Genomic DNA, 19,337 nt, shown 5'->3' with positions numbered 1-19,337 from the left:
AGTTTTATATTAATTCAATTCTTTTTAACACATTTTTTTTCTACTTTGGGTAACCTTGATTAGGTCAAAACCTTAATAAAATAAAGGTTTGCAGTCCCATCCATTCCTAACGTAATTATTGAATTATTGTTTTTTCTAATATTTATTCAAATGTAGTATAAAATTCAAATTCAATTACAGATTTGTTATATTATTTTATGAATTAAAATTTTGATTATTACCGTTTTCATTAAGAATCAATGATTGTTTACCGGAAATAATTGAAAGGACCTCAAACAGTTTTTCATATATTGGCGAAAAACCCAAATTGTTTAGAACAACGAGTGAGATGTAAAGGCGAGTTTACCGGGCTGCTGCGGCTGCGGCTGGTGGGCGGCGTGCGCGGCCGGCGCGGCGGGCGGCGGCGCGGGCGCGGCTGCGGCGTGCGCGGCGGGGTACTGGCGCGGCGCGAGCACGCCGCCGGGCGACACGAGCCGCAGCGGCGTGCCGTTGCGGCCGCCCATCACCAGCGAGCCAGGGTCGTAGTACGGAATCACGTACTGGCCTTGCCCGTTCACCTGCTGCTCGCCCTGCTGCGGCGTGAGCGGACGGCGCGACTGCTGCGCTTGCTGCTGCGCGGGCTGGGCGACGATACCGGGGTAAACGCCCCACGGTGCCACGCCATAGTACGGCGGGACGCCTGCGATCAGTGCGCTCACGTACGGGGCGCCCTCTTGCCCGGCGTTAATCACATAAGGGGCTTGCGTGAAAGCCTGCTGCGCTGCTAGCTGCTGTTGCAGTTGGAACTGCTGCTGCTGCTGTTGTTGGAGTAGCTGCAGCTGCGCAGCCGCCGCCTGTCCGCCCGCCGCCGCTGCTTGTTGCGAACGGAACAATTGCTGCAACAAACACAACTCATCACATTATATGCCAAACACGAAGATAAATGTGTTTTTAGAATGCCAAGCGTGCGCACAAAATCACGACTAATTGCCATATTTATGTAAGGTCATTAAAAATACTCTGCTCCAATGTTATACATAAGGGGAATGAAAAATAAGTTCCGCTTTCGGATTTGTACACGTTGCACCCAACCATAAATTTTTTTACCATTAAACTGTTTTATATTCCAACGACTATTGAAAGGATAATACTCAAAAAATCATAATATAATATTGCATTTAAATCAAAAGAAAATGATTCTAATACACAAGTGAAGCGAAAGAAGCTACTTTTAATTAATAGCACGAAATATCGTTTAGTGTTTTTATGTCTGAGCGCGGCTTTCGAGTGTTGCAACCCGTAAAGCGCGCTAATTAACACAATCGTTAAAAAAGTTAATAACAGGCCGCGTTGCTGTCATACGCATGTGCTGTTTTGCCGGCAGTCCAACCGTACCCAAGCTTTCTTTACTTCGTAAAAAGATAACGAATTCTCTGTAACCGACAACTTTTTTGCTTTACTTTGCAAAGCATCAGAAACGATCGTAATAGGTAAGCATATTTTTATACACCGCCATTGTAAAAAAAAACGCACGTGTTAATTGTTTAATTTTAATCCCAGTACTGAAGTAATGTCGATTTAAAACAAAATTTAAATTCTTACATTTTTTTTACGAAATAATTGGCAAACAAGTATGCGCGATAAAGATGTGAGTTATGTTTAGCAAAGGTCTTAATTTATATTTTCATAATCCATTATGTAGTTTTTAACGAAAAATATACACTTTACACATTTATGATTGAATACATTAATAGCTTATGTGAAACGTATTTACGAGGTACCGATAGCTAATACTTTCTAATTTTCCGATAGGACACGAATGCACATCCACACAAAAATAAATTAATAATTAGTAAATGAAGTAAGGATTGATTAATTGATTTATATTTGGATAGTTCACCCCGAAATCCCGTTTAACCAATCGGAGTCACCCATAAGGGCCTGAAATCAATTGTACTTTTGTAAGGTGTACACCAGGGGTGTCAAACTAACTTTAGTCAAATAAACAATGCTTACTTTAGGAGGGCTGCAAAAAAACATGTTCGTGGTAACAAATATTTTCATTTTGACAACTACATAAGGTTTAATTATTGTTTACGTGCTAATATGTGACATCTCTTCTCTGACACTTTAATCTTTCCCATTTCCGGTAAAATTTTATTGGCCGAGACTACTTTCAAATTGGTCCAAAGGATGGATATGTTGACAGCGCAGCAAAAATGTCCATCCCGAGCCGCATTCAGCACGCGGGCCATGGGTTTGACACTCCTGGTGTACACTTTAGTGCGATACATAATGAAAATGACATCGTGATTATGACAAGTCATTAAAAACCGTTAGCGTGCTGCAGCATAAAAATAAATTTTGATTGATATTTTCGGTTATAGACACATTCACGCGGGAGTGAATCACAGTGCGAGCGCACGACATGCGGCTGTGATGTCATCGCACGGGCCGAGCTCCATATACCTGTTGAGAGGAGATTACTTGGCGACGATCCAGTGCACCGAACGCGCGCGACTGCTGTAAACACAGCGAGGCATTCTGCATACAACCGCTGCTCGCGCCGCGTGTATAACGTTGCTGACATATTATCTCATAGCTTATCGATTTAATACCGATTCTTCTACCACAAAGTTCTGTTATATTTATGTAATAATGTTTGTACAACGCAAAGCCAACGTTTCTCTACAAAGTTTTGGCGTTCACTAGTGAAAAAGAGAAGTAAATTAATATAATTAGTTATTTTACGCTTAGAATTAGAAAAACGGCAAGTACTCCAAACGAAGACGCAGCGATACGCAGACGCAGAGTGTTAGAAAAAACATTTATAATGTAAGCAACAGCTCTCAGCAAATGGATAATTTGAATTTAGATACGAGGGAAAGGAAGACGGTTCTGTGGTTTGTATTTTAGAAATTATATAGTTACAAGAACTTATCGGAAGGGGACCAATTTGTGGATGAGTGAATACTTCGCAATCATTACCGTCACCATAATTTAAATGGTGCCTATAATATAGTATTTGTGATTATCGTTAATTGGGAAAAAGGTGAGTAGTATATGAGCTCAACTCTTGACAAAGCTTAGAAAACAAAAAAAAAAACAAGAAGATCCCATCTATAAATGTGGTACATGCATCATTATGGCTTTACACTGATCGACGACTACCGACTGCGCTGATGCAATGTCTAATAAATAATAAAGGCGGCACACGGTGTGTGATATTAACAAATCGCTTTTCAACATTAATATCTTTTTATGTGATAAGGATAATTTCTACCTCGATATGCTCACGTTTAAAGCGGGATGGTAATTTCAATAACTTTAGATACGCAAGGAACCCTAAAGGCAAACACGAGAAATCAAGGGGGTAACTCATATAAATATGACTCGTAATTAATCAAACATAATTAGTGCGAAAGCGAAGTTTTTGGAATAAACTCCTAATTACAAACAAAGAATACATTAAGAACATACAAAAAGGTGTTTAAAACTATAGGCGACCGACCTACTATACTCCTCCAATGTAATAAATACCATGAAGATGTGCAATTTTCTCTGTCAAATTAATTGCCAAAACAGGAAATTTAATGAAAAAAAAAACAGTGTGTATAAGGGCTTTTTTCTAAAAAATTATAATAATATATAGTGGTATTATCTACAATAAATCATTTATTATACGTCTTTAGATGTCTATACTGGGTATTAATGTCGAATATGAGAATATTGGTACAGTTTACCACACTCGTTCTGACCAAATTTGCAAATTGTTCAAGACAATTTGTATGTTATTTCAACATCGTATGTCTTTACGCTATATTTGATTAGAAAGCTAGCGAGAAATACTGAAATTGTGACCTAATTAATCGTTAAATAATACCGGTTCACGGGTAAAACCGGCCTACAAAAACATTAATTTACGTAAAATATGAAGCTCTTAATACAAGTATTTCTGTCGAAATGATGGCACGGTGGAGTTTCGGTAAAAGGATTTCTTTGTGGTGTTTTCCCCAGATGCACACGTGTGATCCGCAACACTACTATTTTGTTGTTTTAGAGACAATGAGCCGAGTAACACCTGATGGGGCGTCGTAAACACGAAGGACAGAACGGTCACTCCCTAGTTGATGAAAACATGAATTAATAAAAATATCTTAAGAGATCATCGAGTTTATACAAAATTTACACTTGGCTTTGTAATCATCGTATTACATTATTAAATAACCATTAAATTAAGGACAACAATTGCGAACCATCAGACTCTCGCTGGAAACAGATGGCACGCAGTTGCGATCGTAATTTAAATAACGACGTTTCTGTATTACCAGGAGCTCTCTTCTACTTTTCATTAGCTAATTGACACGGGATGATTATCGCGTCGTCGCAACTTTGGCCGGAGGCGCGTTTGATCTCCGCGCGGGCCACCCGCGGCAATTAAGTTCATCTAGGTGGTGTAATTGAGCGGTGCGAGCGGTGCACGTGCGCCGGCCCGGCAACTTGACCGCAACAAAATGAAGTCGCTCGTGTCGCAGCAAGGCGGCGGGAGGAACGTCTCGCATTCAATTAGACGTTCAGTAATCCGGCTGCGGCGAGCTTCGATACCAATTACGGGGTTATTAGTGACGGTGGCGCGTGCGTGCCCCTGCTCCTCCGCTCTGCCCGGTCATCCGTGTTGTTACATTTGCCTTCCAATATTGTAAACGGATTTCTATGTTCAGAGTTCAAACGTTTACTTGCGACGAAATCCATATTGGATACATTACAACAAAGTCTAAGTATACCAGAAACATTTTAAGAAATGGAGAGCATAAACAGATTTTAATTAACCGTACTTCATCTTCATAAGAAAATAAGACTAATGTATTGACGTAATAAATCGTAGAGGTGTATAAGAATTTATAAACTGCACAAAATAAATAGACTCGCGTATTTCGTGCGCTTGTGCTGAGTCATGTGTCGTGTGAAGTATGACCAGGTCGGCGGCAGAGGACGATATTTATTATTTACGGGACGGTGACGGAAGAGCGAACGGCGCGGCGCTCCCGCGAGGATCGCACGCCCGGGGCGACGACAAACAAATTACGCGACAAAGCAATCAATTATCAAGGACAAGAACGTAGCTACGCCTCTTGAATCGAACGCTACGTCAACAAGAAGCTTTTAGCGGAGCCGAGGAGGTGTATCTTAGGTTCTCGCAGACGATCGACACTTGCGCATTTAGCGCCCGTTGTAGCAAAATTGTTTGCCGACTGAATGGAACAGAGTAAATTGCGAGAAAAACATTTTAGACGGCAGCGAATTAGATTGTCGATCGAGAACAAAAGCTAATTTGGGGAGAATCGGAGTCGACGGGGTCGGGAGTCGCAACGAGATTACGCGGATACCCGCCGCGGCCGACGTATCTTCAGCTAACGAGTTTATCTGCCCCGCGGGCTGCCGCCACGCCGCTGACGCTCGTCTCTCATCTCCTTTGCCGTCACACGCGAAATGCAATCAATTCCAACTTAATCATTTTTTGTAATCGACCAACAAACATTATAAAAACAGACTTGTTATCGCTAATAACAATGGAATAACATTGTTATGCCAAATACAAAAGTAGATTTGAATGAAACAAGTGTTTAAGATATTTTAAATATACAATCGAAAATATTAAATACTTTCTAACTAATGTTCGGGAAAATAAAATTATTTTTTTAGATACCTACAGCGATAAGAACGGTTACAAGATTTTCATGAAATGTTGGAAAAGGGCGAGGGCGGGTCCTTGATGGGCGGAGCGTAGACACGCCTACACCGCCCACGCCCTGCCGCCAATACAACTTGAAATTGTTATCGCATGAACTATATAAAATTAGTTAATGAAGATCAAAAGTCGGGAATGAAAAAACTCCAAATAACCAACCTTTGAAAAGATGATGAACAGCAATTTTCCCGTTTTATAATAATTAATTCATAATGTTACTAAGTAAATTTCATATTGTATAAAAATGTCTATTATTTGTTACATTGCTGTTGTGAATTTTGTTTTACCTATGTAAAAAACGATGAAAATTTGTCATCTTTATACATACACGACGATTGCTTATACATGTAAAAGCGTTAAAACTTTTGTACCTATTTCCAATCCCTGTATAAAGTGATCACTCTGAAATAAGTTACAATAATTTACTCCTTCTGTTGGAATGCGACAAGGCCAACAACTTCTGGCATTACATAGTCTGCAGGGAAAGATAAAAGTAAGTTAGTAAACATGTAGTGGTGCGAAATTCCAAAACGTCTTTTCTGTCTATAACAATAAATAACGTAATGATACGTTATTTATTGTTTAAGACTTTTTTTGGGTAAGTCTCGCTGTATGTAATATATTACATATTGTGTACGCATATTGAAATTTTATGTTTGTTTAATGAATTCGATTCGGCGGACGGATTCGTGTTTGTACGTTATCAGCCTTCATCGTTAAAAAGAAAATAAGATCTTTTATTTTTCATGTATATAAAATGCCGTACACTTTTTGTCATTTAGCTGAAAGCAGTAAAAGGATGACAAGACTACGAGTTAGGCTTTGGGGGCAGCAGTTAGCGATAGTCACGGTGTGAATCCTCCTTCGCACAACCATTATTATTTAACCCGAAATACTTTATTCTCTTTTACGGAAAACAATTACGCGATATGACATCATAAAGTCTTACACTTTCCTCTCTCCTCTGGTACGAAGTTTATAACGTTCGAACTGTGCATTCGTACAATATAGCATTACATGGTAACCGTTTTGGACAAGCATTAAATGTGGTATCATTCTAAAGTTTAAACAAAGATTAACATATTGAGTTTAATCATAAACAAGAAAATTACAACTTAAACAAAAAAAAAAGATGAAAAAGATATTAAAGCCATTGAAGCGATGTTGGTCACGGTTGCTGGCAGGTAATGTTTCTGTAAATGTTACCTCAGGTTAGATGGTAACAACGCGACAACACCACGGCGAAAGGCAAAGATAATACAAGAGGTCACTCGCTTAATCTAACTCGGATGGGCAGCGCTTGGGATACTTGGAAACATTTTCACGTCCAAAATATCGCAATGTAAAAAGAGGAGATCTTCGATCAGTGCGTGTTGGCGGCGAAGACGAATGGATCTGTGACGATTGGCCTTAGCTTACAAGGTTACCCATAGAGCAATAAAAAGGGCTATAAACGAAACTTCACTGCGAGATCGGATCAGAAATGGGGAGATCCGCAGAAGAACTAAGATCAACGGACATAATTACAAGAACTGCTCGACAACATAGCTCGCTCCGTCGAGTGGCGACCCAGAGGCGGTAGACGCGCAGTAGTTTGAACGACAACTTCAGTGTGGAACGTCGCAGATGCGTACTAAAGCGCAAGCGCGATCAGTGTGGCGATGATACGATGGTGTAAAATGCATTCCGCGCTTACATCTAACAGTTTCTGTTTAATTATTACAATAACATTGCAGGAGGTATTATCAGAAATTATTGTCATCATTATCCTGTTTCATCGACGAAGTCAAGGGTCGCGTGCCTGTTTGCCGCTTTTCACTATCCAATAATAAAAAAACACCAAAAGAACAGACGAGAGACTACAAACAGCCGACATGTGTTTGCGATGAAAAGCAGTGTAAATATAATAGGTAAAAAGTAAAAAAAATATACGGTGGATGTCGGTAAAGTTAGTATTTATTGGTGGGAATGGTGTGCGATGGTTGCGAGGGCGGGCCGCTGCCGGACGATGCTTTTATCAAAATTAGCGGGCGCGCCCGTGCCGCTCCCCTCTCGTAAAACACCTCCGTCATCACCGCATCGGCGCCCTGGGAGCCGCACCCGGCTGTCGCTCCCTCACTACTTATACCTGCAGACAGACATACTTTTGCGACGAACATTTTACAGCTCCGTCCAAAAAAGGCCATGTCCAATCGCTCCCTGGCAATGCCTAGAATTTTCCTAAATCTCTTACACCTACTACTCCACTCTAAAATGGCTATTTATAATATACTAATTAAATCGTCGTAATGTTCATTTTATTCTGAGTTATTGGACATAATTTGTGTTACAGAAAGTTTTTATATAAAACACTAGGTAACAATGTCCTCACAGGTAACAAACACCACACACGAATTCTTCTATTAAATCAACAAAGTTAGTGAAATGAACTTGAATTGATGAAAGATATTAAAATCATAGAATATAACAATATACAAATATGATAAATGTTCGAATATAATCGTTCTAGTTATTCAGGCATAAAATATTCCATACGAACGTAGCGATAAAATAGGCATGGAGCCACATAAAGCAGTGAAGACAGAGCCACCATTAATGCTGCTTGAATAGCAAATAAGTAACACCCTAAAGCCGAAAAGTTCTAAGGATTTATACGGTCACATCCGACCGTCCAAGACGTAAATCTGCATTGCATCATATATCAACCACTAGCTCACAACAAAATTTCCAAGTTGCGCCACCGCTGAGTACAGAAAGTAAATAACGGATACATACTGTCGGTTCGGGACAGCACTCGCAACAATTCGATTATCGTTTAATTACAATTTAATGAAAACTTGAAATTGATAAAGCTAAGAAGTCATTATGATTATATTCGTAGACTAGATGCTACGTTAGGTGGTTGGTAACACAAAAAGTTTTAAACGGGGCAAAGAAAATAACACTGCAAACATTTTCATGTATATTATAATATTACAACGATCCTGTCGTTTATTTTATAAAATTTTATTATAAAATCGGCGGCACCTTAAGTAACGTTACATCGTTATTGGTTGAAATCGTAAAATTTTCGTTGTATGCTTTACTACGATTTTTATCTCAATCTTAGTCAAAAGCAACTCACGATTTACTTCAGTTAGATATTGGTAATGAAGCGCTCCTTTTAGTGCTACCATTTAAAACCGCTTAAACAAATTCAAACGTGGTTGCACTAATGCCAATGTTTACCAGTGTGCGGAAACTCCTACAGAAGCCGCTTCTGAAACTAACACCGAAGTTGTGCGGTACACCATAAGAGTCGACAAAAGATAATACCCAAGCGTCTTCCAATTTGCTGCTAGTAATTGGAATCCTCAAGCTTCAAGTAAAATATTTTGACACGATTACCTATGCATTAAAAATGCCTTGTGCTAGATGGACACGTAATATTTTAACAAGAGTTCAAAAAGGCCGTCGCGAAATTTTACGTATATGCCCTGAATGCTGTTTTTGAAATTGCCACAGTTGATGGAACGTAATGTGGTTCTATTCGTATGATCCTAAAACCAAGAAACAATCTACACAGTAGATGATCCTTTAAAAAGCATTGGTCTGCAAAAGTTAGATAAGTAAGAAGCAGGAAAGAGATAATCGCCACGTGCTTCGGCTGGACAGGCTATTGCAACAATTTTTCTCGAAAATAACATAACAAGGACAGCAGACTGGTATGGTAGAATTTGTTTGTCTGTTATTATAGAAAATTCAAGTGAACTACGTCCACGCAGCAGACCTCGTTACTTAGACGATATCGTCAGCAAACGGCCAAATGAAAAACCGATTATTAGGCAATGGCAGGTATGGGGATATTGCTTATTCCAAAGTCACAACCGTATACAATGCTACTTTCATTTATTCACTAAACAAAAATTGTAGAATGCCGCCTTGGAATGGAAACTCCTTTAAGGAGTGGGCACAACGCTTCTTAGGATTGTTTAACAGCAACGAAGCATAGGTTTTCAAGGAGTTATTTAAGTAAAAAATCATTAATAAGCTGATTTCTTACGTTTCATTATTTGTATTCAAAATATCTTCAGAGTAACCTCTCATATTAATGGGAATTAACATTAAATACCACAAGTCTGAAGATTAATTACAAAATTCTTACAACATTAAAAAACTACTACACCTTCTGATACACAGACTAAAACAAATTTAAGATGATATGATGATGGGGTAAAATAATCTTAGTTTTCCACCGTCACCATACGGCTTCTACATTCATTGTATTTACTTGGGCAGAAATTACCGCCAATTTTTATTAAAAATCCAAAATACCTGTTTTTTTTTAATATTAGCTCTAAATTTACCTGCTTTCTTAAAATTTAGTATAGGAAATAAATGGAAATCGTAATGCAAAAGTCGCTGTAATAAAGATTCGAATTTTTTCTTACAACATCGAATGATGATATCGTGGCACTATCGATTTTAGATTGGCGTATAGAATAGTAATGGTGTTAAATGTGCTGGAGAACTGTAACGTGGCACAATAAGTTGGTCAATCGGCCGAGGCAAGAGCGACGTCGGACCACACACACATAGAGATGAGGACATTACCACGAGTACGCGGGTGAGCTCACGCCACAACACTAGTACGGACTAAATCTAACGAAAAACTATAATTCTTTCTGAATTTGTAGAATTGAAAAAGATACCAGAATTAAGGTATAATCATAAAATTTGTTCATATTTTAACTATTGCCAATATGCCTAACTGCGCGGTAGATCATTCGCACATTTGATGTTTCCGCATCCTTCCATTACGTTAAATTTTTTGGCAGCTTTCCAAATATTTAAGTTGGTCAAAGAAATAGATTTTAAATGTAGAGATACTGAAAAGAACATACTGTGCTTATCACTGGCCGTATTTGGAAGTTATTTTATGTGTTATTAATTTCAATCATGTGTGTTTTTATTGTTGTTATATCTCAAACACTTTCTTTGCCTTCGTATTAAAAGTAATGTAAAAAGACGCATGAGCGGAGGCACGTCGAAAACAAAGAAGGAAATGAAACATTAAGGATGCGAAGGTGGTGAAAATATGAATATATTACACAGCAATACCAGCAAAGTAATTGTACGCACGCGAGCAACAGGGAATAACTGCGCAACGTGCCACAGCGCAATATTATTTCTAAAACCAGTAATTCATCTCTTGCAACACTTTTTAGGGGCATTTAAAAATAATAGCATGTGTTCATGACCTGAACGTATGCACAACTGAACGCATCTCACCCATATTATTTGCTTATTATCACGTATAACAAGATGAGAAGCGAATGGTTTAATGAATTGGCGGCTCCTTAGCTCGTCCGTCGCTACATTTTTTTACACTGGTAACGCAGTGAGTTCTACCAGGACACTTATTTATCCTATTAAACATCTGTATTTTCACAATGTCGTTAAACGAACCTTGCATTATAAATCGCAGATTGTTGATACAAATCCACATAATTTAGTGGCAATCGTTAATCTAATATCGAATGTGTATATTTTTAAAATGATAAATTTTGAGCCGTGTTTGTGATCTTCGCATTTCGACAGCATGCTATGTTCTTAAAAACATTTGATCCTTTGACAAAACGTCTATTACTACTACTCTTGTGTGTATTTGTTGTATAAGTTATCCCATCTTCACACGAAATCCTTGGCTTTCTACTTGCAGAAATATAAGCTTAAATTAGCTATAATAATAATAAAAAAAAACAATTAGACTAATACATAAACATCATGACGGGGATCAAATAGTGCACACGCAGCGGAACTCTACAAGTCGTAGTTTTTCGATTTAATTTGTTACAATATAAAAACAAAATATTAAAAAAATCATGTAATGTAATAATTAGTTACGTAATATGAAGGAATGTGTTGCGGCGACGGTGTAACAGAATCTAATGTCTACGATTTTGTTCCGTGAATGTTGCAATATGTGCGAAGAGTAGAGTTGAGGTTTAATAAAGTGCGCGGACAAAACTTTAGAAATTTACGCCTTTGAAAGCTTTGAACGAGAAACAAAGGAACAACAAGCTCAAAAAATCAATTTTACGACATTTCGTACAAATTTTAACAATCTTCACTGTCTTTCGCTAGAGGAGGAGAGCCTAAATAATTAAGTCGCTGTAATTTTTTGGGAGTTATATTTATTGCGGAAACGAGAAAACGTGGAGCTCCCAGCCTCTTTCTATATTAGCGAGAAATACCAAGTAACCACTTTAAAGAAAATTGTACTAGAAAGTAATATTCATACTCATTCTTGATAAATGTCATATACAACAGCTCCCTTTTAAATACTTCAAGTGCAACAAACTCCACCGGCGAAACATAATTCTAACAGTATAATTAATAAAACTGCTCGCTCTTTTCTTTACTGCTATGAGAGAGACCGACGACCTGTAACGGTACTATGATCTCATTACGTTGGATGTTCAATCTAGTCGTTTTATTTCAATAACAGCCGGTATGATTTAAATATATAGAGAGATAAAAAGATTTGTATATTCCAAACTGCAAAAAAGATGAAATTTATTCCAAATAAGGGGACTAGAGACAATTTAACGAAAAGGCAATAAGATGGGCGAGGTGAATGTACGCACAAAGTGTGCCACGCGTCGAAGAAATACTTCGGCATGGGTACCGTTAGTGGAACGCGGTCAGGCCGGCAGCGGTACCGGTGTTCGCGTCCACACTTCTACCGTCGTCTTAATCTATCCGTCGAATCGTGTGCGGACTCAGAAATCCGTAAAACAGACAAAGATAAATTTAGTAAAAAAAAAGTTGATTATTTCAACAAAGCGACGAGTCAAGAAAATTCCACTAACTGTAGATGCAGCTTTTCCGAGCGTGGTAATCGGAGCGTTTCTAATACCCACGCTTTGACTCAGTTTCACCGCACGCTTCTTGCCTTCGTTCTTGTTTATTCGTTTTGCGAAATCGTTTGAAATATGATATCGTTCTGTGGAGTATTGGGAGACTAAGTTCTCACGAAACTTCACACGGACTTTCTTGCATTCTAGACGGGTGGTTATCGAATTCCAACGATTAGTAGCAGCGGATCGAAAGCAATATCGGATTGCGAGGAAAAAGGAAGTACAAATCGGAAGTAAGGCTTTGCAGGTGGAGCAAAGGCAAAGTTATGCAGATGAAGTTGTTGAAGCGGACAAATGAATATTTTTCACGATAATTACGTTGGATGCAGCGGCAGGTAAGGCGTGAATCCGCGATGCGGCGGCCACGAGCATTTGCATCACAAATGCGGGTGCTGCGCCTCGGCACGGCGCGCCGTCCGTATCAGACAATGTCACAATCAACCCCGCGTGGACGCTTTTTGGTTATCATGTGATTGCCGATTGTGGTATACCGTAATCGTTACCAAGATTTGTTCGGTCGATTGGCATTTGCGATTTGGTGTAAAGCGACGCTTTACCGAGAGTTCCTACAAAAATAGATCAAGTGAAAATACTCTGCACAGAGAGATATGTTGTCAGGATAATGGGTAATACAATCATAACGTCTAAAAATGTAGTTCGTTTCCGAACAGCTAAAGTACTGCGAATAAAAGCGGCCGAGTTGAGCGGCAATGAATTAATAACGAACTTCTCCCGCGACGCGTGATGACGGCCAACAAGGGTAGCGCATTAGACGCGAATGGTAAAAAAGTACAAAATCTCCAGCTAATTATCGTCTGCTACTTTTTAACTTATGACAAATTGTTAACTTTATACTTAAGAAGGGTGTGGTTTTCTTGTCGATACTTTTGTTAGCCTCGCCTCTTCGACAGGGCGCTAATTGTGGTGAGCCCCGCGTAGAGTTCTTTATGGATAATACAAATATCATGTCAAGCCAAACGAACGTTTAGTATATACACCACGTATTGTGTCAGCGAATTAAATTCAGTTTTAAAATATCACATTTATAAGTATGTTTGTGATATGTTGATAGTTTGAAGCTGATTGCAATTATAGAATAAAATTTAAAGTCAAAACATTCAGCTTACCTATCGACTGCTATTTATGACAAGTTATAATATTGACATTAGACCTAGTGTACCACCCTATCTAATATTGAAACTAATTGAATCTATACGGCTACACTTGGTGTCTATGCAACATAACGAGCACAAAGGAACACAATCGTTCGAGTAAAAAATGAAGTGTCATTTGTTAACCCAAGTCAGGATGTTACACGTTGAAATATTACGACTATTTCGCCTAAACGATGCAATCAGAGGCGGTTTTAGAGAGCTTAGCTCGACCTCAAGAGCGTGTTTATCGTTGACCCGCTATTTGCTAGTTGAACAAAACAGTTAATGAGCAAATAATAAAAACTCGTCATTCTATCAAATTTCTTACATGTATATTAAACAGACGCCATCCATTTGTAAAATAGTACGGGAGGAGTAATCGAGACGCAAGGCGGTGTGGGTTAGGTTGTAGCGATATTGAAATAAATCCCCCGTGGAATGACTCTGTTCGAAATTAACCGGGGTGCTGTACGTGGCGTTAGGACGGAACGGCAGTAAAACGGCTCTTAATTAAATCAAGTGACACGTCTCGTAGGTAACTTCAATCTCACGACCTCAATATAGACGTGAATCAAGAGGAGCGGCGGCTTTGGATCGTTTCAAATACACGCAAAGTAAAGATAACAGCGAGAAGCTGGACGCTGGCGCGAACACTCCTAATTTTTTCTTTCAATATGACACGCCATGTTCAATCGCCTAATGTATTATATGTAAAAAAAAACATATGTAAAGAGTTTTAAAAATGAAATTAATAAAACCTGACCTTTCCTTCTAAAGGTAGATGACTTGTTTGCTTAAATAACGCATTTAATAATCTCGAATATTAAGAACATATAAATACATAGTGGATATAGTTAATTAATGAGAGGAACCTTAAATAAATACATTTTCATTAGTTAACGTGTTCCACGACCAAAATCCGACCTCGAAGTAAACATTAGTGAATCCGAAACTTATCATTACACAAAATCTTTACTATCAAAGAAAATGCATCATGCAATTATAAATCATTGGATTAATACTTTCTCAGCCATGAAGCACAAGAAAATCTGTTTTTAGGATTTCATTGATTTTACGAATCTCATCTGTATAATAATGAAATTCACTAATAACGTTGTAAGTACACATGTAAAAATGTAATTTTTAATTTTTCTTGTGTTAAGGAATGGTCGATAAACACGTTAGAATCTAACGGACACATAATATTAACAAAAACAATATATGCGGTGAAAAGATTGCGGTGTAAGCGCGCTTGGTTTACACACGCACAAAGATCTCGTGAACTTCAGCGTAATAAGCTTTCAACCATGCGGGCACACGACGCGACGAGCGTAGCACGTCACTGGTCGACAAATTGTCATCTTGCCTGCGATGTTGGTTGCTAACAGTTTTTTTTTTATATTTAATATACTTTTTGAAATAATGATGTACGAATTTTTTATTGTGTTTAATCGTTCTTGATTAAATAAGCTCATCAGTCTGTAACGTTAAGTTTCTTGTCTTTAAAGGAGTTTCTAAAAAGTTTACTAAAAACTCGTAATATAAGCTTGTAGGCTGTTCTTAGCTTTGTCCATGCGCACAAATAATACCTGGGTTGTCGTGTGAGGAACAATTATGCCCTACCGTTAATATTACAATTCAGTTAATAATTGCAACTTGCAGCGTGCCCAAAAGTAAGCTGTCGTCGTCTAGAAAGTCAAATGGCGTAAGCTGTGCGAGTGCAAGATGAACTGAAAGCGGGCGAGCCGGAGAGGAGCAACGATAAAAATGTAAGCAGACGCCGCGGCCCGGGTCGGGGGCGAGGGCGAGTTATGCAGCGGTTTGCGATCGCACTCATTATTTCCATAACGAGCTCACGACAACCGGCCGCCCCGCTCCTCTCGCTCCCGGCTGCTCCCGGTCACGGCAATTAATTAACCGGCTAAACGATATCGTGTTTTACATTCTGATGTTTACGCAACTCTCTAGCCATAATGTCGCAGCCCATCGCCCATCGGACAGCACCCGCGGCCCAAATTAATTAATAAAATATTAACACGGCCCACCACACTAAAAAATTTAAACACTAATTATTGAGTTCAACTATGCTTCATGCGACCATTGCATATAAATTGCTCATTTGCATAAGATAAAGTGAGAGTAAAATTAAATATTAAATTTATTTACAAAAAACTTCATAGTGAGAAGAAGGTAATATTTTTTTGATTAAGTGAACCATATCAGGCACTTCTCGCTTAGAGGTGTGATCAATTCAAACGGCAGTTCCAATGGTTGCAATTGTCAAGCATGTGTTTATGCGCGTTTTCTAGTCCGGTAGTGATAATGAAATTTTGGGAAAATATACGTCTCAACACTAACGCAGATCCCGCTACCCCAGTACTGTTATGTGTTTTTAAATTCAAAATACTGACAAGGACCACTTTTATTTTTAAGCAAGCGTGCACTGTACCAAAAGTGCTTAAGCTATTTTAAGCAAGTGGATATTTAATTTATATACATCCTTTTTTATTATTCAATAACTAACATTTATTTAGCGCATAATAACAATGCATGTATTGCTATATATCACTAAATCATAATCATCATATCCGATCGACGTCCTGCTAAGAATAGGAGCCCGCCAAAGATCACCACGACGACTGGTCTTGCGCTGCCTGCGCCCCCGCATGCGACGACTTCCCACGACCATTGAGTAATCATCTCATCGTGTATTTTTACAGAATATATTATTACAGTAATTCAAAATAATACCCGACAAAATATTGGTAAAGTCCTTAAGAGTTTCGGTACACGAGATATTTATTAACCAATAAAAGGTCAAAAGTACTAAAAAATATATATAAAAACAGACATATGAAAATGTATGCTCTACGAAAGGTGAGCAATAAAAAAACGACGCTCACTGTACATTTTTACCATAAATCAACTCACTCGTAATAATCCACGAGGTTCACCTTCTAATGTTTATGAAGGTATTTCTTTTAACTGAAATCACAATGCGCAACAAAGTCCGTGCCATTTTAAAAGTGAATATTAACTTCCACAAGGATATTAATAAGCGCATATCGGAATACTCTCACCGACGGCTTTGATACGGCGTACATGTCGTAACAGCTGGCAGGAGCTGTTACTTAAATTAGTTAACAATGACACATTTTGCTGGCAAACAAACGGTGAGGACTTGTAAATAGACCAAACGCTATTCTTGAACCGCCACCGTCACACCGGTGAGCGAGCCGTCTGCTGATTCACGCACACCTCAAGGTAACGTCGGACAGGAATGAGCGCACGCCTCTGAAGAATCTATTCCGCTTCAAATAATAAATACTTTCATCACTGTTGGATTTACTTTTACGATAAAATATGCGTTGGGAATATAAGATTTTTTAAAAATTAATTCATGAAATCAGTGACAAGAGATTGCCTTCACACATCGACCGGTCTCGCGTGTTGTTTCGTAATGCGAACGGCATCGTAAGGACATTGATCTCGAGCTTGAACTTGAAGCGAATTATACTCGAATAACATAACAACGAAAAAAAGGTGTTTTATTGTGTGCGCTTTTATGGTAGAAAGCAAAAATATCACGTTTTAAAATGAAACATTTGTTGGGCCACCGTGACACGAGTATTATCTACCGGGAAAATAATTTTCCAGCATGTCAGTATACCAAACGCTGCCCGGAAATTGTAGGAAATTGCAAGAGAAAATGAATCCGACGGTTTGAGAGGTCTGGCTGAAGCGAAGCTTACGGATGTTAGGCATTTATTTGGCTTTTTATTAAGCCGCTATACATATTTGCATACTCAGAGAAAATCGCAATGAAAAATAATTCAAGCTTAAGATTTTAATGCTGGTAATTAAGACTGTCAGACACTTTGTGACGGTGCGTCCTCATAAATATTTGACATTGATTTTCGTGAAAAAATGAATAAAGGATGTTAGAAGCGTGCGAAGTGAAACAAAAAAAATGAACTGTAAAAGTAAAGAGCTCCCCATCAATCACACGAACAGAGCCCGCGCTTCCGGACGCCGCCTGGTCGAGCGAAACATTTCTTTGAATAATGAATATACAGGTGGGTAGGTATCGTGCCCCGTAACTGGACGTGATATACGCCGTCGTCGGCGGCATGCATAATTTCACTTATTTTATGTGGTTAATTGTCGAAAACGACCGCCGGTGAAATACATTACAGCGCTCCAACGCCACTGCTGCTAGTGGTTAATTTATTCTGCAGCTCTTATGCTCCTAATAGCTCAAATATAACCTCAGTCCTTGTGTACAGATTGGTGCCTGCATCCAGCAGGGTCGATATGATAGCTGCGTTACGATTTTGAAGCAGACACAGGGCAGGCGACAGGGCACAACAAAAGAGCCGAGACGGGAACGCGCGAATAAACGAGCACTGCGGCAAGCGGGTGGATTGCACGCGTGAGCCCCCCTGCTTCGACCTAATGTCTAATGTTTAAGCTGCGTCTTTACAGCCAGTTCCACTTTACTATCAACATATATTACTTTGCGAATCTCGTATCTCCCTTACAACATACAATGTTATTTTAAAGGAGACATCTATAAAGAACACTTGCAAAGTATTTAACCATATAAGTTTTAGCTTGTATGATTATTGCTATGCTGATTATTTGCAATGAGTTTAATTGAAATTAAATATTAATGATTATTAAGCGGATTTCATGTAGTAGTTGAGGAGTAAAGTAATATAAAAAGCAGAGATTTAATTTGTGTAATGGCTGCAAAGTTGGGTCCGATGAAAGAGGTCTCAAAAAGCTAGGCGACGACTAGACGGGATATCTATACATGAAAGTTATTCCGGAGTGCAGCGATGAATGCGGCGATGGGGCGAGCGATAGGGTGCCGGACGGACCGGACGGCCGCCCGACAGGTGGGCCGCGCGAGGGCACGGCTTCTGCAATCGCGGATATACATCAGCCGGAAAACCGCAAACGGCACCCGAAATGCCTTTAACCTAAAATCTTATCAACCTCTGTAGATGCTTTTACTTACTCCACATTAAAATACTAAAACACAAAACAATATTTTAAAAAATTACGTCGTTAATGATTAAAGATGTAAATTTTTAAAAAAGGTTAATAATACTCACAATGGTATGGTAGAGTATATTAAAAGACTACTTTTTTGATTATTTACTCTACCATACCATCTAGAATTAAATAACATATATATACAATAGGATCTAGAAATAAATAACGTAGTAATTATATAGAAAGAAAAGGCTTAAATTCGGGCTACTACATATCTGTTGCTGCACACTTTGGACTACTAAAGAAAAAATAACTTATTGTAATATATTTCAGAATGATAACTTAGTATAGGTGATTGGAAGAAGTCCTTTTAAAAGTTTAAACCTCTATAACCATTCATCCTGTAAAACAAAATAAAAGGCTCCCGAAGCCTTATTGTCTGCTAAACATGACTAATTATAATGGTATGGATTTCTAATAAGTCACTTGGGTGTTAATATTTACTGGCAATCGATACAAAAGAGTAGGCTGGTTTATAAGACTTCAACGCTT

At 38.6% G+C, this 19,337-nt stretch overlaps 1 protein-coding gene across 4 annotated transcripts in view; it reads right to left on the bottom strand.

Moving 5' to 3' along the window:
* The window catches only part of pum (pumilio), a 71,873-nt gene that overhangs the window by 9,593 nt on the left and 42,943 nt on the right, over positions 1-19,337 (bottom strand). For all 4 annotated transcript variants that reach the window (XM_068772941.1, XM_068772942.1, XM_068772944.1 and 1 more), the window contains one exon: positions 347-875. In XM_068772941.1, the coding sequence (XP_068629042.1) occupies positions 347-875 (529 nt within the window). The remainder of the gene's footprint in view (positions 1-346; positions 876-19,337) is intronic.

This window comes from Battus philenor, unplaced genomic scaffold, assembly GCF_028537555.1.
Source record: "Battus philenor isolate CCGP_79_NKW_IND1 unplaced genomic scaffold, ilBatPhil1.0.hap1 SCAF_5, whole genome shotgun sequence".
NCBI lineage: Eukaryota > Metazoa > Arthropoda > Insecta > Lepidoptera > Papilionidae > Battus > Battus philenor.
The sequence above is the reverse complement of the archived record's forward strand: the minus strand, read 5'-3'. Positions and strand labels throughout refer to the sequence as shown.